At 42.4% G+C, this 24,298-nt stretch overlaps 1 protein-coding gene across 1 annotated transcript in view; it reads right to left on the reverse strand.

Annotated features, from left to right (window-relative positions):
* The window catches only part of Mrtfb (myocardin related transcription factor B), a 151,912-nt gene that overhangs the window by 71,697 nt on the left and 55,917 nt on the right, over nucleotides 1-24,298 (reverse strand). The window contains exons 2-3 of the mRNA XM_076577830.1: nucleotides 24,031-24,247; nucleotides 17,893-17,955 (exon numbers count right to left, since the gene is read on the reverse strand). Coding sequence (XP_076433945.1) covers nucleotides 17,893-17,955; nucleotides 24,031-24,184 — 217 coding nt within the window. The 5' untranslated portion in view covers nucleotides 24,185-24,247. The remainder of the gene's footprint in view (nucleotides 1-17,892; nucleotides 17,956-24,030; nucleotides 24,248-24,298) is intronic.

Genomic DNA, 24,298 nt, shown 5'->3' on the forward strand with positions numbered 1-24,298 from the left:
TCTGCTCAAGCATCTACATCAAATTCACACCTTGGCTTCCTCTGATGATGGACCAAAACCTGTAAACCAAATAAACATGCTCCTCCCCAGAGCTGGTTCTTATTAATGTTTTATCACAGCAATAAAAATAAAATCAAGACACTAAGGTGTACAGCTAGTGAAACAATAAACCAAGTGAAGAAGAAGCCCATAGAGTGTGAAAGAATCTTTGCCAGGTATTCATCTGATAGAGTTTTAATATACAGAATATATAAAGCGTGATCCAATTAAAAAGTGGACTATGTCTCCGAACAGAGATTTTGCAAAAGAAGAAATCAAAATGGATAATAATTATCTCAAAAAAGTGTTTATCATCCTTAGAAGTCAAGGAAATGCTGATTAAAACAACTTTGAGATTTTGTCTTACCCCAGTCAGAAGGGCTAAGATGTAGAAAACAACTGAAGAAAAAAATGTTGGCAAGGATGTGGGGAAAGGGGATATCCGCATTCATTGTTGGTGGGATTGCAAACTGGTCCAGTCACTCTGGAAATCAGTGTGGAGAATTCTCAAAAAGCTAAAACTAGATCTACCAGATGACCAGCCCAAACGACTGGACATCCCACTCCTCGGACACTGGCTCGTCTGTGTCACTGCTACTCTGTTCAAAACAGCCAGGAAACTGAAACAAGCTAAATGCCCTTCAAACGATGGAATACAGCTTACATGCACACTGCAATTCTCTTCAGCTGTAAAGAACATGAAACCTGCAGGAAGGTAGCTAGAACTACAGTGTATTATATCGAGTGAGGTAACCTAGATCCAGAAATGCAAACACCATCTACAGTTCTAGCTTCGAATCCTCAGATTGAGTACATAGCCCGGACTAAGCACAGACAGATGTGAGCACATAGCTTGGACTACAGCAGACACATTTGAGCAGATGGCCTGTCAAAAGTCAAGAGAGAGGGGAGAAAGATCTCTGAGGAGGGAAGTAGCAGGACTCAGGATGCTACAAAGGAGGACACAGGAGGCCCTCCCACCGGGGCCTCTAACTGAGGAGGGGAAGAGGGCAACACCGGGGGAGAGGGTCAGAGGAGGGGTAAGTAACACTGAGAATGTTAAAAAAGGCTGTAGGGATCCATTTTATGCTTTTCTAAATATACATTTTATATCACACATTCACACATACATACACACATACATACATACATACATACATACATACATACATACATACACACACACATACATACAGTTTAAATGAAGCTCTATCACTAGGGGTGATAATGCTTCCCCAGTAACAGGTAGGAGAAACCTACCTGTTGGTCAGGGAAGGCCAAGACCTCAAAACAACACAAGAATTTTGTCATTGCCGTGGGTTGGCTCCCAGAACCTGATGTTAAGTCCCTATTGCTCAAGACACCATAGACTTTGAACAAAGGACTCAGAGGAACTGACCTGGAAGCCTCTGCTCTGAGAAGCAGACGGTGCTAAGCATGCTGCTAAGGGAGAAAATCAATACTGCTACCCAGCTGTGACACCTACAAAACACACCAATGACCAGCACAGCAAACTACTCCTGAAGATGTAATAATGGCCTTAGATCTTGGCGGTAACCAACTGCTGTCTAACTGGACTTAAAGCCTGCTCAACAGGAGGGAGCCATGCCTAGCACTGTAAACCTAGCCAGCTACTCATGACTGGGGAGGCCACAGAACTGCTACCTTCCCAAGCCAGTATAATTCTAGCTCCTTCTAAATATTTACCTGTATGCCCTCAGATAAACGCAGCTCTCACCCTTTATCAGAGAAGCTTCTTTTTGCAGAGGGCAGAGACCATTATAGAAACCCACAACTGGTAAAATGCAGTGAACCATTCTGTGAGGTGCCCAGCCCTAATAACACATCTACAACACAGCTGGGCCTCCCCGAGGCTAAGGGCATCTCAGGCAGAGGGTGGAGGGCTGTAAAAGCAGAGGAGCAGGAGGTCTGTGGTGACATATATGACAGGGAAGCTACAGCCATCAAGTCTCAATAATCAAGCTACCTAAATAAGACCCAAACAAGGACACCACCAGCTCACATGGCAATGTAGATGGGGGACTCTCACAACCCCTCCTCCATCCCCATGAAGAGCAACAGGCAATAATTACTACCAAGAGAGGGAGACTCAGTCTTCTCCAAGGATGAGCCCCAGACTGGTTACCCAATACTAAGTGGTAAGCCCTAAAATCAAATAGAGATGAGCAATACTAAATGGACTAGTAAGCAGTGTGTGATTACAGGAGGTTGACAATAATCAAAATATATTATATACATGTGTGAAACAATGGAATCCATTATTTTGTACAATTAATGTTAAAAATGAAAAATAATAAATAAAATGTTGAAAAGATATTTGATAATGGAAGTCTATTTCTGCCTATCAGAAAAATGAGTTACAAACACAGAAAGGGGGAGGCTAAGTGAAGCCTATAATGCCAGGGCACGATGCCAGAGGCCTCAGGGACGCCATAGTTTAACAGTGACAGACAGAAACAGGAATGTGTGAGGGCTGGTTCTATCACACTCACGGAGAGATCTGAAAGCAGTGCAATGGGGCAGTAAACACACCTACTTCTGAATCTTGTCTACAAATATTCTACTAGCAGGAACAATTTTTTTTTTTTTTAAAGAATGGCTTACTTCAGGGTTGGTGCAGAAAAGTATAAATTGAACCTGGAGCATCTTGTCCGGAGAGCAAACAGGTGCTTACAGAATGACAGGTCTTATCACAGTGACTCAGAGGCCAGCTTGAAGGAGCTGCATTGTCTAATTCAGATAATTTTAGCATTAAAATAAGGAATATTAACAGTTTATACCTATACAGTCCATGATTTTATGCCAAGATAAAGTATGAATGAAGGGACAGATGGAGAGATGGGAAGGACGCTGGTACTTAAGTAGGATATCGTCTAATCTGTGCACAGAACTAAACAGAACACCACTCAAGTTAATGATCAGTTCTTGCTCTAGGCAAGAACCATCGATGACATAAGATATTTGGATAGTGTCAAAATATTTCTCCACAGACATTATCATGAGAGCTTAAATGGAAAAATAGTAAGATTGCCACTGTTAAACCCAGAGGTAACCTGTACTGGCCAAACAGATGCCATGCCATACCTTCCCCCACAATGAATGGGAAACATAACTTCCCAGCATGGAGGGCTAGCAAAGCATATAGCCTGATCAAATTGTCACCTCTTGGGTGCCAGGAGTCAAGCCTCAAATAAAGGTCATTCCACCAAATAACTAGTCAGTACCTCAAAGGTGTTACAGAAGACAAGAAATAAGATTAGAGAAATGTCCATCTTACAGGAGAAGTGGAGAGCTGGTGACCCTGCACTAGAGCACAAAACAAGACAGACATATTATTATTTCTTCTTCTACAAAGGCTATGACTGATTCAACTGGGGGACCTGAGTGGTGCCTGATGTTAGTTACTAGTAGTGAGTCAATTTCACATTCTCATTTTAACACTGTGGCTACATAAGAGAGTATATTTTAGGTAAGCATGTACCTAAGTGTGTAGCACTAAAACATTAGGAACGTACTTCCATGTGGTTCAGAGAAAAAGCCACATCTAGACATGGAAAGGGCAATAAATAAATGTAAAGAAAAGTAATGATAACTGAGCAGAGTATCCACTGAACGAGTTCATGAACTATGTAGCCAAGGAGCTGGGGTTATAGACATGGGCTACCACACCAAGCACACTGAACTTTAAAGAGATTTTTGTTTTATTTTATACATGTATGTGTGCAATTATAAATGTGCCCATAGAAGTCATCAGATCTCCTGTAGCTGGAGCTTGAGTCCTCTGCAAGAGCAGTCTGCATTCATAACCACTGAGCCATCTCTCTAGCCCCAATACTATACTTAAAAACGAAAACCATTATCTCCATTTATTTTCACCAGAAAAGCAAGTATCAGGAGGACCAAGAAGAGTCCTGTCCTTGTGGATTGACAGCCTTGTGCCTGGAGCTTTCTTTCACTGTCCCGGGTACCCTTCCATGCAGCCTGTAAAAGTGAATCAACATTATCCTTGAAATTCAAGTAAAGACCAAAGAGGAACTGCAGTTGAGAGATTTGGAACCTTACAGGTCTAAAAGTGTGGAGTGAGCAGTGTCTGAGCCCAGCTCTTCAAGATTCCCAAGTTCAGTGATAAAGCATGTTTCCTTTCTCAGAACAGACTTATTTTTATTGGGATTAGGGTTGATTCTGCATGAGAATTGAGGGGACAAAACTGAAGACAAAACAAAACAAAACAAAAACTAACAGTGGTGTTTGGCTTGAGATATTAGCACATCCTCCTGTACGAAAAAAGGCACAGGACTCCTGGTTCCCGGAAACAGTTTCCAGCATGAATCTCTTGTCCATTCTGAGCTTTCTTTAAGCCAAGAGTGCACCAAACACCAAATTACTTGATGCATGGCTTCAAAGTCCTGGCTGCCCTGAAGATGAATCTTATGGCTGAGTAGCCTAGAAGCCTTGGGGAAGCACTTCCAGGCTGCTCCTCCTTCTTGGCCACTGTTTGTGTTGCTCCTCTGAGGCCTGGAGCATCAAGTACTCTTCCTGCTGTACCTGTGTGCACATTTTCTCTATCAGAAGAAGCAACACGAGTCCTGTCCTTGCTGACCTCAGGCCCTGCACCCGGGGCTTTCCTTCACTGTCCTGTTTTAAAATGATTACAGGACAGCTACAGAAATGGTACAAAGAATCCCTGCCATTATATTACAAGATGATCACAAGATGGCAACTTGTAGAATTCAAACTAAAATCTCATCTTGGGATGAGCACAAAGTATATATGTATTTCCATTGAATACTGGTGGAATTCTCATGCTGGGTGTGAATGACACATTTTTTTTTTTTTAAGTTATACTAGTTTACACACTCAACAGTTGTTCTGTATCCTTAACACCTCTGGTGTTTCCTATCTTCTCCAGGATATATGCCATGCTTCACTATTCTGATGACTAAGGACTCATAGACTTGGGCATCCCACAGATATCTTCCACTGTCAACCATCTTAGTTATTTTTGTACTGCTGATGCGACACCATGACCAAGGAAAGGTATAGAAGAAAACGTTTATTGAGGGCTTACAGTTCTAGAAGGTTAGAATCCATGACCATCATGGTGTGGAGCATGGCAGCAGGAAGGCAGGCATGGTGCTGGAGCAGTAGCTGAGAATTTACATCTGAGCCACCAGCAGGAGGAGGAGGGGAGTGAGAAACCTCAAAACCCACCTCCAGAGACATACTTCATCAAACAAAGCCACACCTCCTGAGTGGTTCTCAGCCTTCCTAATGCTGTAACCCCTTAATGCAGTTAGTTCCTCATATTGTGGACCCCGACCATAAAACTATTTTTGTTGCTATTCTATAACAGTAAATTTGCTGTTATGAATCATAATGTAAATATATGTATTTTCCAATGGTCTTAGGCAACCCCTGTGAAAGGGTCATTGACCCCCACAAAGGATTGCAACCCACAGGTTGAGAAGCACGATCCTAAACCTTCCCCCACCAGTCTAAATGACTTGAGACAAAATATTCCAACATGAGTCTAGAGGGCCATTCTAGTTTGAACTACCACATGAACTCATTGTCCAGGCTCTTGTCCATAGGTTAGACTGGCCTGCACGGATCTTTTACATACTATGGAATAGTCTTTTACTAAACCTTCCATTGAGATTCATTTCTTAGCATTCTGTGGGTCTTTTAAAAAACTCTCAACGATGTGCTGGTGCATAAGTGTTCATAACTTTTTTTTTTTTTTTTTTTTTTGAGACAGGGTTTCTCTGTTTAACAGTCCTGCTTTCCCGGAACTTACTCCATAGACCAGGCTGGCCTCAAATTCACAGAGATTTGCTTGCCTCTGCTTCCCAAGTGTTGAGATTAAAGGCATGTGCCAGCACAGCCTGGCTAAGTGTTTATAACTTAAATACAGCATAACTTATAAGTCCTATTTAAAATTTTCCTGCCCATGTCAAGGTCATGGAAATATGTCCCCCCAAAGCTTTGGTTTATCACAGTTGGATGTTTGTGTATGGGAGGAGTGAAAGGTAGATATATTTCCCCTGGACAGTTAGCAAATCTAGATTAGACCACTGTTTCCCCATGGCACATTCTGAAATGGACCAGGTAGTTGAGTGTTGTCTATTCCTAATTCTTCTATGCTGTTCCCTTGGCAGACAGCTTCTCTGTCTCAAGTCCTGCAGTATCACATTAGGCCTCAGCTCTGAGTCAATCCTCCGGCACTTTTATCTTCTTTACGACTGCATGGCAATTCTTGGCCTGAAGACACAATTCTAAATGATGTCCTGTAATCTACTAAAAAGAACAGAATCAATGACACCCAGCTGATAATGACCACGAGTAACACTCTGGTTTCTACATACTATGCCCCACTAAAGGAACCAGAGATTTGCAGAGGAACAGCTAACCCTAAAATCAGGTCAATGAACATTTAAAAGGTGATCCAAAGATGAACAGGAAAAGGTCAAAAGTACACAAAAGAAGAATACAGTCACAAAGGGAGCTTTATTATTTAAACTGAAACTAATTTGTGCACCCAAAATGATAATGGATGGCTCATGAAGTAAAGGCACTTGCCACCAAGTCCAACCACCTGTAACTGACAGGGTGAAAGAGAGAACTAATTCCAAAAGGCTGTCTTCTGACCTCCACACATACACACACACACACACACACACACACACACACACACACACACACACACACAGACAATGGTGACAGTTATGGATGAAGAGCCTACAAATCCCTTAGAGAAGTGAACCTCTCAGAATTCCAGAAAGAATGTCAGAACTGGAAATCATTTTCAAGTAACCTTATAACGATTAGGGAAAAACTGTCATTTAAACAATAGGTGAAAGATGGCTGGGACACTGAACAGTCAGGTCTTAAGATCATACTACGTATTAGTTGCAGAGATAAGAGATACTTTAATCTCAACCAATGGCGGGTCAACCTGTCACTCACCTCTTGATGTGACTCCATGAGGACAGAGCACCCATGTCATACTCTTCCCTGAGCCTCCTACAACAACCCAGTCAGACAAATAAAAACTGGTGCCATTCTGCAAATACTCCAAAATACTGCAGATACTCCAAAAGTGTCACGTTGCAAAAGGCATTAGGAGAAATTAAAGTCTATCAGCTAAACACATGGAGCCTACTTGGTAAGGTCTTGGCTGAAGAATACAAAACTAAAAGGGACATTTCTGAGGAGCACAGGGAGAGTGGGGATGGGACACATCTCACACACTGCTGTCACACTCACGTCAACTTTAGTCAACAACAGCAAGAAGACTGGAGGACATCTATGCTTACAAGATGCGGGTATATGTGGGCATGCCTACAACCTGCACACAGATGAGATTCTAGGGACTAATAAACTGTTGTGGCTCCAGAGTTAAAAAGAACATGAAAGAATAAAAGAAAAAAAATTTTAAAGGAAAAAAAAGAACATGTAAAAAGGCTACTACTCTACTGTGGAAAATTACAAGTGAAAAATGCTCACGTATACTTTACCATAGAAAAGATAGTTGATTTATAAAACTAGTAAAGCAGATTTTTATTTTATTTGTTAAATGTCAAATAGTTTGTTATAAAATAAATTGCCAAAAGAGGGTGATCTATTTTGGGCTTTTCACTTTCCTGGAAAACGAAGTATACTTGTTTAGAAGATTAGTAAGAGGGCCAGTGAGCTGGCTGACTGAATAAAGGCTCTTGCCACCAAGTCTGAGGACCCAAGTTCAATCCCAGTACCCACATGGTGGAAAGAAAGAACTAACTCCTGCAAGCTATCCTCTGACCTCCACATGAGTGCAAACACACACACACACACACACACACACACACACACACACACACACACACACAAACACACACACACACACACCACAATAAACAAACAAATGTAATTAATTCATTAAAGATTAAAAAGAATCAAATAATTGTTGGAACTTTTTTTTACTAGAGAAATTCTTAAAAAGTGTTCATTCATTTCATGGAGAACTTTTAAAACACTAGGCTAGATTGAAGACACAGACCAAACTGTTATGACGCTGGGCTCTCCACTGCAAGGTGCTGAGCTATGACGTCACTCTTCCTCAAGCAGTAACACCGTGAGGAAGGTGTACGGATGGGAACACACAAAGGCATGAGAGGGTAGTCCCACAGGTGGCAGTGAGCTTTTGTCAGCCTGGATGCTATATTAGTGTTCAGCATGACATCTGCAGTAGTTTGAGTAAGAAACGTCCCCCATAGTCTCAAGCATTTAAGCACTTGGTCCCAGGCCTCGGTGCTCTTTGCAGAGGGCTAGGAGGAGTGGCCTACTGGAGGAAGTAGGTCACTGGGGGCGGGCTTTGAGAGCTCGAGGCCCCACTCTGCTTGTAGTTTGCTCTCTCTGCTTCATGCTTGGTTCGGGTGTGAGCTCTCAGCTTCCTGTTCCTGCCAACATGTCTGCTGCCTGTCACGCCTCTCTGCTTAGCCATCATGGACTCTTATCATCCACCCCGTCTTCTAAAGCTCTCTTAGTCACAGTGCTTTGGCACAGCAACTGAAAGGTGAGTGAGACAGCACTGCAATACTTGCTGCTGCACGAAACAGGAGCAGAGCGGGAGTCTTCAGGAGGCTGGTGGCTGACTTCTGGAGGCAGCTGTCGAGTATCTACAAAACTACATGTCCCCATAGCCACTCTGCCCATTTAGCCTCCTTGCACCTCAGGTTATGGGGCACATGAAATGTAAACAGTTACATCCTATCTCATGAGTTCAATGCTTTGTCTCTTTGAGTAAGAAAACCTGTGTGTGGAATCCAGGGCTGTATCTGGCTGTGGACCCATGGGATCTAGGCCTACTTACTGTGTAGCAAGGAGGAAGAATGTGGCAAAATGCAGCACCACACAGAAAAACTTGACACAGCAGCTTTGTTTGTAGATGTTCACTGCTATATCATCACAGGGAGTGAAGACAAAAATGTAGGTTGTTTTTGTAAGTGGCCCAGTGACTAAGAAGGTCAAAACTAAGTGCTAGGTATTATCCAACTGAGCATCTCAAAAACGAGCCAAGGGAACTTGGCTTCTGAAGCTTCTGAAAGGGCACAGTATGGAGAGGAAACCTCTTTTTGAAAATATCCTACATTAGCACATTACATCATCTTGCCCCTTAATTTAAATGATCAGCTATGAGTGGCAGCCGTACTTGCAAGGTTAGCATTTGGGAGGGTGAGGAAGAAGGATGTCTAGATCTAGCCCCAGCCTGGGCTACAGAGTGAGACCTTGTCTCAAAACAAGTTACAGACAAACCCCAAACCAAAGCATGTGGGTTAATAAATTAGAATTCTGTATTGTGAAACTCCTTTGATAAAATCTCAGTCTGATGACGCGACAGTTCCAAGTGTCCATCAAGAGCTGACTCTAACTTCATTCTGCTCTTACTTGGCTCCCTGCACTAGCAGCAGGCTTCCTGGACCTACTGAGCACCACCTGGACTCACTAGCTTCTTGATGGTGCTGTTGACCTACGCTAGGTGGTTCATCTCCATCTCGAGTGCATTTGGGTACAGATGCCTAGTACACTCAGCCTGCTATCAAATACTCTCTGCTGTCTTTCAACTTATCTGATTCCAAGTGAGATGGGGTGACAGTAGCACATGTGGGGGAGCTGAGGTGTAGACCTTAAACCAACAGCCCAATGATAAACTGGGGCACAGCCTTTGGGGGCCAGACCTCAGAAAGTTTGATTATGTGTTAGGATTATGCTGAGATAGGGTGAGCAGTGTGACCAAGTAATCACAGTGATACCCTATTTTATTTCCACCACCTTGTTCAAAGTATGTAACAACGTAACATTTTTCCTTAAAGCTTTTGTACTGATCTATGATGAATGTGAAGAGTCAACTTGATCAGCTTTAAGTAGAATCCCCCAACATCAGAATACAGTAACAACTTACCAAATCCCTGATATTCCACTATGTTTTTAAGGTTGTTTTTCCTCATTGATACCATAGCATTAGGTGTACATGATGAGGAATACATACCACAGCAAAGGAAGGAGACAGGCATGGTGGAGTACTCCTGACATCTCAGAACTTGGAAGTCTAGGCACAAGGATCAAGACTAAAAGGTTGATAAAGAATGAACACATGTCACTCGCAGGAAAACGGATGTGACTATAGAGAAGACATGGAAGCGTGTCTCAGAATGACAAATGTTTCCTTTCTCTCACTGATGGGTCCTTTTACAGAGGTACACAGAATCCTGCATGAGGAACTGTCCAGGGAACAAAAGGGACTAAAGGGAGGCAAGAAGGGCACAAAAAGGGAGGGTAGAGGGCGCTGGGGCAGGTGTTAATATACAATGTATACTTTGTGAGCGCCATCTCAAATCACAAAGACAGAGAGAAGAAAAGGAAGAAGGGTGGGGGGGGAGGCAGGAGCAGTGTGCGGTTGTCAGCTGACGACAGAGCTGCCCCACCCTCAGGTCAGGGGGTGGCGGGAGAGTGTGCATTCTTGATAAATTTATGATTTTATTCCTTGTTTTGTCTTAGTAGGATCTAGATGTTCCTGACAAAGAAACTCCCATTTGACACACATGTGAGAGGAGAGGTCCACCCTGGTCATCTTTAAGGGCTGACTCTTCTGCCAAGTTGAATTCAAATACTCTGGCAAAACGATTTTTTAAAAGAGAAAACAGTACATAATTAGTTCTTTATTAATGAAGAATAGATTCTGCCAACCTGAGAAACCTTTCCTCCCTGTGCTTACAAATAGAAGAAAAATGAACTTCTAGAAGTAAGTTCCTCTGGCACTGGCTCCAGGAGGCCCTCCAGGCTCAGGAGTGTTGTCATGACGACCTGCTGGCTACTCCTGCAGTTGAGACATGAAGGCTACTGTCCTTGCTCTCTCACCAGCACCTTGGTCTCACTCACTCACTACCCCAAAGCACCACTAACCAGCACTGAGACACCAGTGCGGCTGTAGTCTGATCAAAGCACATCCCAGAGGACAGGGCACAGGCCTCAGGCTAAAATGTCAATTCCGGATCCCGTAGATTTGGCCATGAGGTGACCTAAAAGTTACTCAATATCTACCAAGCTAAAAGCCAGTGCTTTTTAAAGGAAGACAGCAAAACCCAAACCTAGACACTCAGCCCGGCAACACTCACAGTGTTACAGCCAATAACAGCCACAGGCCATTTCCAGGAAGCAGGGAAATGCAACTCCTTCACTTGACTTCTTCTGCTATTTTTTTTTTTCTTTTCTTATTTTGTTTTTAATAGATAGGGCTGTCCTGAAACTTGCTGTGTAGATCAGACTGGCTTTGAATTCAGATCCTCTTGCCTCTGCCTCCCAAGTGCTGGGATTGAAGGTGTGTGCCACCATGCCCAGCTCAACTCCTTCAATGAAATACAACTCATACCACAGGAGACCATTTCACACAGAAGACACAAAATGTCAGAAAAGGAACTATTAACAACGGCTATGACTGAAAGAGTATTCAACAGGAAAAGATGGTTCGATTTGAGGAAACAGAGTATAAGAAGGAAAAACAGGACTTGGGATAAAGCTGTAACAACGAAAACATACACTCTACTCGGTCTCAATGGAAGGCTGAAGAGAGACCTATTTTACTAGGTGGTATTAGTGCCACTTTCTACCTAAGTTAAAAAAAAAAAACACTAAACACTTAGGGAGTGTGAAAGTAAAATAATCTTAAAAATTACCATGAAAAAAGGCAGGAAAAGAACCTAGACAGAGAGATAGAAAAAAGGGACAAACAAAACCACAAGAGGATGGGTTCAAACACAGCTACAGCTACAGCCCCAACCAGACCCGCCTTCTAGTACTCATGGCTTTGCTTACTCAAGTGATTTGCTTCTCATCAACAGAACACAACTTTGAGGGGCTAATTCTGTCTTCCTAGTCCTTTTTTGCTACTGGATGCAAGAGAACAAGCTGTCATTCTGGAGAAGCCGACGAGGCAGGTATGAGGGTGGCTTCTAGCCACCAGTCAGCATGGAACCCAAGGAATGGAGCTCTGCTGAGAACTGCAGGCAAGCTTATGAAGAGGACCTTCCTGAGCTGGTCAACTGATGAACTCCAGTCCCAATGACACAGCTGCAGGTTCCTGAGAGACCCTGAGCAGAGGAGACCAGTTCCACCAGGCCTAACCGAATTCCTGACCTATGGAGCTAGGAGATGGCAACTGCCCACAGGTTTAGCCATTACTGAGTGAGTATAACTAATACGCCAGGCACAGTAATTACTGTAAATACCAGTGAGCTAAATACTGCACTCGAAAGACATTATCAAACAGGAGTAAGAAAAATTCAGTTCTATGCAGTTTATAAGAAACCACCTAAAAATACAGATGGTCCGGACCTCATGTCATGCCAAGTGTAAAAAAACACTTTAGAAGAAGGCTCATTACCTGGGATGAGGGTGTTCAATGATGTGAAAGGATCAATTCATAAAAACAGATGAAATTTTAAAAAGAAGGTGCTTAAAAATGAAGCTCAAGAGGCTGGAGAAAGCTCAGATTAAGTGCACCTGTAGAAGACTGGAATTCTGCACATACACCAGGTGGCTCATAACTGCCTACAATTCCAGCTCCAGGGGATTCAGATGTCCTCTTCTTGCCTCCATGGGTAACCCCCCCCACACACACACATATGTGCATACACACAGACACAAACACATATACTTAAAAGGAGACCCAATTGCAATCACTGTTCTAGTTTGCTTTCTATTGCTGTCATAAACACTGTGACCGAAAACAGCTCAGGGAAGACAGGTTTCATTTCAGCTCATCAGGAAAGGAAGCAAGGGCAGGAACTTAAGGCAGGAACCTGGAGGCAGGAACTGAAGCAGAGACCATGGAGGAGTGTGCTTACTGGTTTGGTTCCCATGGTTTTCTCAGATTGCTTTCTTATAGAATCCAGGATGGAGGCAATTCCTAATTGAATTCCCTTCTTCTCAGTTTGTGTCAAGGTGACAAAAATTAATGAGCATATTATCTTATAAGAAACCTCTAACACATGAGACAAAGATTATCCTGAAGGATCCAGACATGGCGGCACACACCTGCAACCACAGCATGTACAATGCAGAGGTGTTGAGGACTGCCTCAAGCTTAGAGTGTGGAGTAAGTTTCAGGCCAACCAGGGTTTCACAGTGAACCTTGTATCAAAACAAAGGGTAAAGTGCTTGCTCTGCAAGCAGGAGGACCTGAGTGCACACGTAAGAGCCAGACACAACAGCAAACATCCACAACTCCATTACCAGGAGTGTTCAACACTAACAGATGGGCCACTAGCCAGCCAGTCTAGATGAATTAATAAACTTCAGGTTCATGAAGAGACCCTGCCTCAAAACCAAACCAAAACCCAAACAAACAAACAAACAAGGTGCAGAGTAATTGAGGAAGACACAGATATCAACCTTCATCCTTTACATACATGTACACACATGCATACACAGCACTTACATATTCCACACACAGAGAGACTTACACTGAAAGGAAAGTAACCCACAAGGAAAAGAGGCAGTTTTAAATTTCTGAATACACGTGGAACAAGTGAACAGAAAGTCATCAGTGACTGCAGACAACCCTTCCTAAGGGAACCTGATAGAAACACAACATTCTATCCTGGAGGTAACACGAAATAATCACAGTTGCTTGTAAACTGTACACATTTCTGTAAGAAAGTATAGGGAACGTTGGCTCCACAGATGAAGAAAATAAAAATCAAGATACTTTCTAAAACCACTTAGCCATGAGTCACAATTCCTCAATTATTATTTTAGTCTGAACTTGATTTCAATGGCTAATACCTTATCTTGAACTCCAAATCATGACATCTGTAAACCCAAGTAAAATTTTCTATACTAGTGTCTGAATGGGAAATGTTCCTCACAGGCTCACATATTTGAACACGTGCTCTCTGGTTAATGGTGCTACTTGGGTGGGTTATGGGGAGGCGTGGCCTTGCTGGAAGAAGTATGTCTTTGGGGGTGACTTTTGTGAGTTCATAGCCTCACCCCGCTTACAGTGGGTTCTTTACCCTACATGTTTGTGGTTGAATGTGATCTCTCAGCCTGCTACAGCGACCTGCTGCCAAGCCTCCCCAGACATTATGGACTCTCCCTCTAGAACCATAAGCCCAAAGAATTGCTTTTAGTCAGGGAATTTTATCCCATTAACAGACAAGTAACCAATAAAGTCTATACTGTGTTTCTGTGGAAAGCACCTGACCATCAAGCAGGTACTCTATGACAAACAAGCACCCAGATACACAAGTAGAGAAACCACTAGTCCACCAACACATTCCAGTTCTTTGAAAAACAAAAGGAGGTTAGCACATGTACACATGGGGCTTTGAGGGGAGATGGAGACAGAGACATGGGAGTGGGATTGAAATTAGATCCAGTTAAATATCATTGTTATTCCTGGTTTGGGAAAAGCACCTGTCCACATATCTTTTTCAGCATTTATATTTTACACCCTCATCAGGAGCCAGACATTTCAATACAATCCAGGATATTCAATAACTACTTGTGACCAACTTATTACTTCACTTCAGTCTCCTTCCTTTCCTCGCCCACCCCTCTAAATAGGGGCATTTAAAATATCCTGGATTCCCAACAGGATATGATAAAATGTATTTTCTTCCTATTGCCAATGTGAAGGGGCTGGCTGAGAACATACAAAGTCTATTTGCTCATGTCCTTTAAAAAAAAATCATTCAAAACATATGACAACAGAAATGGATACGGAATCCTAAATTACCAGTTGTGTAGGTGTGTCTCTCTCTCTCTCTCTCTCTCTCTCTCTCTCTCTCTCTCTCTCTCTCTCTCTCTCTCTCTCTCTCTCTCTCTCTCTCTCTCTCTCTGTTCTTTCAAGACAGGATTTCTCTGTGTAGCCCAGGCTGACCTGGAACTCACAGAGATCCACCTGCCTCTGCCTTCCGAGTGCTGGGATTAAGGGTGTGTGCCACCACCGCCTGGCTTTGTGTAGAACTCTTAACAGTTGAATTCTGTGGATTCATCTACGGGTTAACTCTTTGAAAAGAAACAGGAGAATGCAAAACAAGGATCTAAGAACAACATTTCCAACCCCTGATAAACCACCTCTCCAGTGTGGAATCCTGTCCACCACTGGAATTATAGACAAGCCACTCAAGACTTCCAGGGATAGCCCCAGGACTTTTAGCATTTAAAGCCAAGTATAAACCCAATCAATTCTAATTACCTATTTCCTTAAGTAATCCAGTCTCCAAATCCCTTGGGTCCTGCACTCCACATTTATTTTTAGTTACATATAAAGTTAACAGGTGTCGTCACTGAAAGACCTTTCAGAACAGCATTCTAAGTGACTGCAAATGTCTCTGCTTTTGTGCATGTCAAACGTCACTGGGAAACAAGCCATAGCAACATAAACAAGTTCTTTTTTTTTTTTTTTTGGTTTTTCGAGACAGGGTTTCTCTGTGTCGCTTTGCGCCTTTCCTGGAGCTCACTTGGTAGCCCAGGCTGGCCTCGAACTCACAGAGATCCGCCTGGCTCTGCCTCCCGAGTGCTGGGATTAAAGGCGTGCGCCACCACCGCCCGGCCTTTTTTTTTTTTTTTTTTTTTTTTTCATAAACAAGTTCTTAATAGCCACATTTATTTTTTAACAGGTCATTTCTGGATCTAATCTAATTTCTTTGTTAAATGGTCAGGCCATAATAAACAAAATCAGAAATGTGTTTATTCCAGAGGTTTCCTGTAGCTAAAGTGAAGAAAATTTAGATGACGACCTAGAACAGGACACCTCCTTAAACATCACACATAGCCACTGTATTACTTCATTATACCGAATGTCTTCTTGCCCAGCACTGACCGTTCACATCACAGGCCTTCAGCATCTCAACAGCCACATCTATTGACTTAATCTCCTCAGAACAAGAACAGGGGAGGGTGAGCAGCTGCACCAGCCCTGGGTGGTGGAGGCTCTGTTCAGAAGCCTGCTGACTGGACCCGCCTGACTGCAACTCCTGCAAGTAGCCTGTGAAAATGTCAGCTTGGAGTCTGTTCTGCAGGGCAGGGTCCCTAGAGAGCCTGAATGTTGGCCTGTTTGTCTTTTCACATGCTTCACAATCTCAAAGCCCTTCCTTGTAGACACTGACTGATGCCCAGGGAATGCTAGGATTGTGGGAACTGGCAGGACCCACGAGAGACAACTTCATGGGAAACCTGTGCCCACTGCTTTTGCCTTCTCAGGGCTCAGCTGGTTGTTAGTGCTGTGAAGGTGTAGGAGTGGCAGGAAGAAGCTGTGTGCCATTTTATTTTCTTTAAAAAGAAATAATTGTGGAAACAGGAACCAAAATTACTGGGACTACTAAAAACAAAAAAGCAAACACATCAAGTTAAAAAATATCACTGGGGGAAACCTATAAAAATGATATCCATTTCTCATGAACAGATTCTCTGAGCATCTACAAGTTTTAAGCACTAAAGAGATTCACCTATTCTCCTGTCAAAGCAATCCCACAGGGCAGGACTAGGTGTGGCCCCCAATCTGCAGGTGGGAAGCAGGCAGAGGGAGGAAAACACATAGCTAGGAATGGTCCAGCTAGGCACTGGCCCCTGGTTGGCACTCTTAACCGACCTGTGTTGCTCCTTGGAGGCTCTTGCTGGTCAAGCATGTAATGTGAGCATGACTGCTCACAATGTGCCTGCCCTGTGTGTTCTTTGAGAATCATCTCTACACTGCTTGTCTGTGTATGGCCAGGGGAATTGCTTCTAGAGAACCACATGTCCAACAGCTTCACAGGACTACACTGCACTCTGAATTTCTGACTTTGTACTAGCAGCTAGAAATCTAAAAATTATTTTAAAGCAAGGCACACAATGGTCATCTCAATAAATGCTTGCGAATAATATTTTTAAAAAATATCTTTTGGTAGCCAGTAAGATGGCTCAGCTGGTCAAGACACTTACTGCCAAGCCTGATGACCTGAGTTCAAGCCTCAGAGCCCATATAGTAGAGGGAAAGAACTACACTGCCTTTACACGACATTAGCACACGTGTGCACACACTCATACACATTAATAAATAAATGTAAAATAAAAAGCCATCTTTATTTCTGTCTTTGGAGTGCCAATTTTCAACACATTGGGAGAAGCTGGCTAACTGGCAGCCCAATCAGTATCTTAATTGCCTTGTCAGGATGATGGTGTCTATTCCAACAGACAGCAAGCATGCCAACCACACAAACACTGGCAGGCTCTAAATGCAGGCTGTGAGAGCCAAAGGTGAGTGACAAATGAGATTCCCGCTTTCCTTATAAACACAAGGTCAAACAGCAAAATTCTAAGGTGGCGAATAAAGATATTAGCACTCTCAATGAAAACAGCAACATACACGACAAGAAAAGAACATTTATCATTTGGGCTTAAAAAAAAAAAAGTGAAATAGTGCCTTTTAAACTGACAGACTGATGCCACCATCAACACATAACACATACCTGCCCAACCTCTGAGAGCCACAGGAAGAGATACTGCATATTCTAAAGAAGACACGTTATTTTAAAAATAGCATCCATCAAGTCAATTTTGCTTTCTTTTTGACAATGAGGAGCATTTGACTAACAGAGAGCTCATATGTATGTTTAATAACATGACACGTGACTACTCTGGAGCTATGGAAAATTCATCAGTTGGAAGCATATTTATGGTTCTGCTGCCTAACGAACACAAGACCAAAGTGAAAAAGAGACAGAGGAGTACATGATGTGATGAGAAAGGGCCGAGAGAGACAGACAGTGTGATGGGTGGACTATGACACAGAGTGCTTCTCGGACTTACCCGTGCTCACAGACTGAGCCGGCAGAGGAAGCTGGAGTCCTGACTCCCCAATGACTATACTTCCTGTTAATAACAGTGAGGCAGGAGAGCCAAGAGCATGGTTAAAGGAGTTAGAAAACACTGGGTATGACTGCTTGTTAGTTTGAGTGATCATTAACTAGAAACCAAAGAGAAAATTCTAATCCATTTGCTGTTCTCATCCATCCTGTTGCTTTCTGTTACAACAGTACCATGATATTGACATCTTAAAGTGTAAGCTAAATGACACTGAATAAAAATACTCATGGGCCATGTTTCCAAACACCCCTCCTCTATTAACAGGGTCTTCACAGGGATGGCAGAGTGCAAGTGCAAATGTCTCTTTTCTCTTCCTCGATGCTCTCTGAGGGACAGCGACTACTACTTCACACATCTGTTCATTGTTCACCAGTCCAATGTGTCTAATAAAACATGCAGTAGATTCCAATTTTAAGAAAATCATCTCAATTTATGTAAAAAATATACTTCTTGAATCTAGTACCTAGAAAAGCCTTTTAAAGTGTTTAGGTTAGGCATTTCTATGTGTTATGATGATATGATTTCAATGCTAGCTTAAACTAAATTGCTCATTACTATCATTCTCTGAGTCGCCCTGTCTTATATAAGGAAATCATCGATGTCCCAGGAGCATTTCTGTAAGAGACACCAGATAAATGACTCCAAATGAGGTGTCGGGGGTGCTATAAGCCACATCTGTGGTCCTGTGAAACTGTGGGCTCCAGCGACCCCTAAAACGCATATGGATAAGCATTATGAGCATTCTGGCCTTCTACTGCTGCACAGGAGAAGATTCCTGCCTAGCTCAGAGGTGTGGAAAAGAGTCCATCTCCTGCTCCCTCCCACCAGGCATATACTACAAGGATGTGTTTGACAACACACTGAAGCAAACTAAATCCTTACCAACAACTGTCTGAATAAAAAACAGAGCAGAAAAAAGAGGGCAGACAGGTTATAGGTGCGTACTGACACTGTGAAACAAACAAGTTTTTTTTTTTTTTTTTTTTTTTTTTTTTTTTTTTGGTTTTTCGAGACAGGGTTTCTCTGCGTAGCTTTGCGCCTTTCCTGGAGCTCACTTGGTAGCCCAGGCTGGCCTCGAACTCACAGAGATCCGCCTGGCTCTGCCTCCCGAGTGCTGGGATTAAAGGCGTGCGCCACCAACGCCCGGCAGAACAAACAAGTTTTTAATAGGTGACCCCAGGCCATTATGAAAGGGAGCACCTCACCTTAGGGCTTACCAGGCTTTTTTTTTCCTTCTGAAGGAAACACCACTGAAGAATTTCATTTGCAGGTGTCACTCTAGAGTTTGTTTTTGGACTCTATAATTGTGCCTAATCTAAGTCCTAAGGCTGATTGAAAACATTAAAACTTGACTAAGGAATATTAGAAATACACAGTTATTTTCTTAGTCTGATTCCTGAAGAAAAACAAATGATCAAAATTCGTCAGACTGTTTAATGATGCCCTGAAGAGTCCCAGTAAGTACTCTGGATCCTAAATGCCCACAGGAGAGCACCTGAGGGGAGTTTTACAAAAAATGATCCACTGCTGTTCTCTCCAATATAAAGGGCCAGGAAGAGCCTCAGCTCCGCTGCCTAGCACCTACTCATCTCCTGTGATACTTTCCGAGTTTTGTGGGTTCTGGCTCTAGAAACAGAACCGCCTGTCTCCTCGCATCTCCATTCCACTGTGCCAGCTCATGTGCAGTCTGAGGAGCGGAGTTTGCACAAGAACAATGTTTATTACCTTTGCACATTTCCAAACACCTGGACCAACAGGTTAATGAGGGGTGGGGAAATGTTCTCAGAGAAATTGCAAAGAACAGAGCAGCTGTGAACAGAAGCCATTATTCACTAAGGTGCAAGGCAAGTGGCTGCCCTTGGCACAGTCTGGAAAGTTCCCTGTCTGTTTGTGGCTGGATAAAGCCCTGTGCTGAGTCCAAAGCCAAGAGCTCTCTGTGTTTGCTTGTGTGCAACCAACTTTTGAGTTTGTCATTTTCCTCCAGTAAGGGGTCACTGACGAACAAAGCAAAAGAGGGTCTAGGTTTTTCACTATCAAATTGAATGGAAGAAAGAAAATCTCGGAAAAAAAAAAAATTCAGATGCTGCTGTAAGCTCAAGTCCCTACCTATGATAACCAATGATGTGAATGTCTGAAAAAGAAGTGTCTCCTTACCAGGACCCCACACATGCTATTTCACAGTAAACACTTCAGATGAGATCAGGTGAGTTAGAAGTGGGAGGCCACAGTCAAAAGCCTGTCAGGATAGGCAGGCAGCAGGCACTGACCTCACTACTACTGAGTTACTGAGCCTGAGGCTGTGTGAAGGGCACTGAGTCTCCCATCGAAATACCCAAGATGCTCCAGAGAGTGTGCAGCTCTTTATCACAGCAGCTACACGGGCTTCTCTACATGTTCTGCTGTCCCACCCTGCAAACCACCTAATAGAGTGTCCACCGGAGCCATGCTCTCCTTGAGTGTGGATGTAGGAAGAGGCTGCAGCTCCTTCAGGGAATGTCCTCCACCTCAGCTTTTCGTATTGAACACTAAAGGCCAACATAAATATAGAAATAAGATGGGGCTAACTGGTATGTGATATGACACCATGATGTTTGGTGTCTCTGTGGATGGTCTGTTTTCATAAAGAAACACGGCTCATGTGTCTATGTATCTACTCTCCTTTATAGGGCCCATCTAGAAAAGCTAACTACCTAAATGATCATCTTATTGAGATGTTACTAGCTGTAATTTTAGCAACATTCAGACATAAAGAAAAATCTAGTGTATTTGTGCTGAACATCTTCCATATTTACTCCAGAGTTGCAACATTCTGCCACTCAACTAATGGAATAACAAAATGTTTCTAAAAAGATATTATGAGGGGAGATACTAGAATCATTACCTAAATGTGAACTCATCTGTTCACAGAGCTGAACTATAGGCTATGATGACATTATCCTTCTAATCCCTAATCACAGACTTAACTACCCATAATTTTTCCAACAGAAAAGAATCTAACATCAGTGAGAAAACTTAAGTACTTAGGACTAACAACAAAACACACAAGCAGGGACATGTGAATGTGATGCTTTTATAGTGGTCACACAATACTTTGTAAGTGGTTTCAAGACCAATACCTCCATTTCATTATGATTTAAACACAAGAGAACAAAGAGCTAAAAATATGAACAACATACATGAAAATATCAAAGAAAGCAAGTTAGGGTCTATCACTTATTTTTATTTTATATTTTATATAATATATATATATATATATATATATATATATCATGTTTTCTCAAAACCCAGATTTCTTTTTATTTAACATTTTAATTGGACAAAATGGTACACATTTATAACATATATGTGTACTGGTGTGTTTTGAAATATACACACTCTATGTGAAGCCTTGTATTGTACTGTTTTTGTAGTTGAGGACACTTAAAAGTCTCCTCTTAGAACTGTTCAGGAAGGCCATATATCATTATAACTACACACTGCTCCAACTCACTCTTTCTGATTCAGGTTTTTAATCCCCTGACCCATAACTCCCTAAAAATCTACATTTTTGGTAGCATGTACACAAAGATCTCCTTCATACCTTGGAATGTGTATTTAAAGCAGGCAGCTGCTATAAGCCTGAAGTTAGAACACATGCCTGAACATAAGGCAACGTTTCAAACTTCTTGCAGTCATCTCTTAGAAAAGGGAGCTAGCTCCTGTTTGAATCCTTAGATGGTACCTCACTGTGAGATGGGCTTCCATGTCTTAACACTGAGCAGAAATTGCTCTTGGGGAAAACACATTGGATGAAAACCCACTTCATTCAAAATTAATTTTATGTTTATAGAATCACTATAGTGATAAAGAAAAAAATCAATACTTATTTTGAAGCTATAATCTTAAAGTACTACATTGTTGTTAAAAATGTTTTAAAACTACTTTTAAAAATAGTCAATTTTTTATTAATTAATTTATTTTTATTTTATGTGCATTGGTGTTCTGCCTGCCTGCATGTCTGTGTGAGGGTGTCAGATCTTGTAGTAACAGACAGTTGTCAGCTGCCATGTGGGTGCTGGGAATTGAACCCAAGTCCTCTGGAAGAGCAGTCAGTGCTCTTAACCGCTGAGCCATCTCTGCAGTCATAAATAGTCAAATGTTTTTCTCTCAGAAAGGACACTAGTAAAAATTGTTGATTCTGGGAAACAACCAGGCAGGCAAAGGGCAGACTGGAGGCCAGCATACTCTTCCTGTGTTCTCAGAACAGCTAAACAATGTCCATTTGGCTTGAAAACAGAACACAAAGTGGGTTTCTTCTCAAACAGAAGTTCACGTCTGCACAAGACTACAAATGATGACATATCAAACAAATGATTACGTCACAGAGATCATGAACAGGAAACAACTGGAGAAAACCAGTCCTACTATTTCATGAGTGGTTCTTAAGACTCAGCACAGGATTTCAGTGCTGGATTACACATGGATTCTAAGCTGTTGGAATTCAGAGTGACAGAAATGAAGGTGTATCCTAAAAACTACAGCTCAACAGATGAATGTGGGTTGATAAAACACTAACCACATAGAGTTTTGGGCAGGATGGTTTTAGTAACTATGAGAGTAGAAAGAGCAATACAAATGATTGCATTATTTCATAAAACATAGCTGCCGTCTTAGTAAATTAAACATTTATCCTTTCATCTACCTCCCTAATGACATACACAGGAAGGGAGTGTTCTTCAGTGGTAGAGTGCTTGCCCAGCCTAGATAAGGTCCTGGGTTCCAAAATAACAAATTTAAAGTGTCTGAGGGGAGCCTGTTCTCTATGTGCCCCTTACACTCAGGCATCTCCGTGAGCATCTGTGAGAGAACATGGCTAGCTATATGAACTATAGGACTCTAGTGCACCCACTCCTGTGCATCCCTTCCCCTGCTACACACGGCCAGTTTGTGAGCAGTTTGTCACCTGATTTTATGCCAAATACAACTCAAATACCTGGGACATGAAACTGGACTAGGGGTACTGTGCAACTGTATTTAGTCGTTACTGAGCAAATATATCTGTCTTGGCAATTATCCACAATAAAGCCAGGCTCTTGGGGACAGAACATCTAAAAAATGTCACTCAGGGCTCTTTTGGAACCAAGCCTATGTGTTGCTTAAGCCAAGGTGGCCAAGGGCAGATCCTAACAGTAAGATTCAGGACATAAAACTACATGAGCCTTAAGAGAAGGTGTTGCAAGTTCACGCCAACCCTGTGCTGAAAGACTAAACATTACTCATTGTCCTCAGCAAGGAGAGGTTAGTGTGACTGGGGTACATTCAGGCCCTAGAAACCTACCAGGGTAATAGGAAGCATTCAGCAGGAAAATCATTTTATTTCTTCTTACTTTTAAAACTATAATTTAAAAAATGTATTTGTAAAGGTAAACACGAAAACCCTGACAGCAGGGTAAACCCACTTGAAGTTCTGGGTTCTGCCTTGGCATGGTCAGCATGTTCTTTGAACATCACACTGTTTTTACATTTGAAGTGTATAAGAACTAAGTGTAGCTAGTTTATATTTATTAGTATTGTTTTCTTGGGACTATGGAATGCCTCTATTATCAATGAGAATTTGCAACACTGATAAGAACTGGTTAAAAACATTCATTCTGCATACAAGAATGAACTAGTTCCAGATAGAACCTAGCTCATCTTGAGCCCGTCAGTATAAAATCACTCAAGAAGTTCTTGCTTCACTGAAGTGGCTAACTCTTACCATCTCTGAAAAAAGTTCTAATACACTGGAGATGGTAAAACAGAGAGGAGGTCACGGCCACTGTCCACTTCTTTAGAGTTATCGACTTCACAATGCCTTTCTAGGAAGCGGTCTTCCCGTCCACAACGGGCGAGTCTCAGGCTGACTTGTAAAGGCAGCACTGTTACCACAGACAGTAGCAAAGGAGACAGGGAGTGAAATCCTGCCCTTCTCAGGAACCATCTTGTCCCTGTGGGGACTGCCAGGTGTAAATGACAAAGCATCACTCACAAATTGGGATTAACTAGGCCCACAAAAACAATGGCCCTCTAGATCAAAGTCCCATATGCAGCTAAAAAACTCACCATTCTTCCGTTCGTTCAGAGGGGGTAAGTGCTGACTGGACTGTAGAGAGAGTTCCTGGAATTCGTGAGCCACAGCCTCGCTTTGAGGACTTGGTGCAAGGTGGGCTAAAGGCCCCAGCTCTTCCTCTGCGTCTACTGCCCCTGTGTGATCCATCGTGTTCCAGCCACTGGCAACGGGGAGTAGGAGACACCTCTTACGCGCGGCCTGTTGACGAGACTGGCAAAATTTTAAAGTGTAAATTAAATGGTTTAAGTTTTCTCCAGTTTA

Source organism: Peromyscus maniculatus, chromosome 8, assembly GCF_049852395.1.
Source record: "Peromyscus maniculatus bairdii isolate BWxNUB_F1_BW_parent chromosome 8, HU_Pman_BW_mat_3.1, whole genome shotgun sequence".
NCBI lineage: Eukaryota > Metazoa > Chordata > Mammalia > Rodentia > Cricetidae > Peromyscus > Peromyscus maniculatus.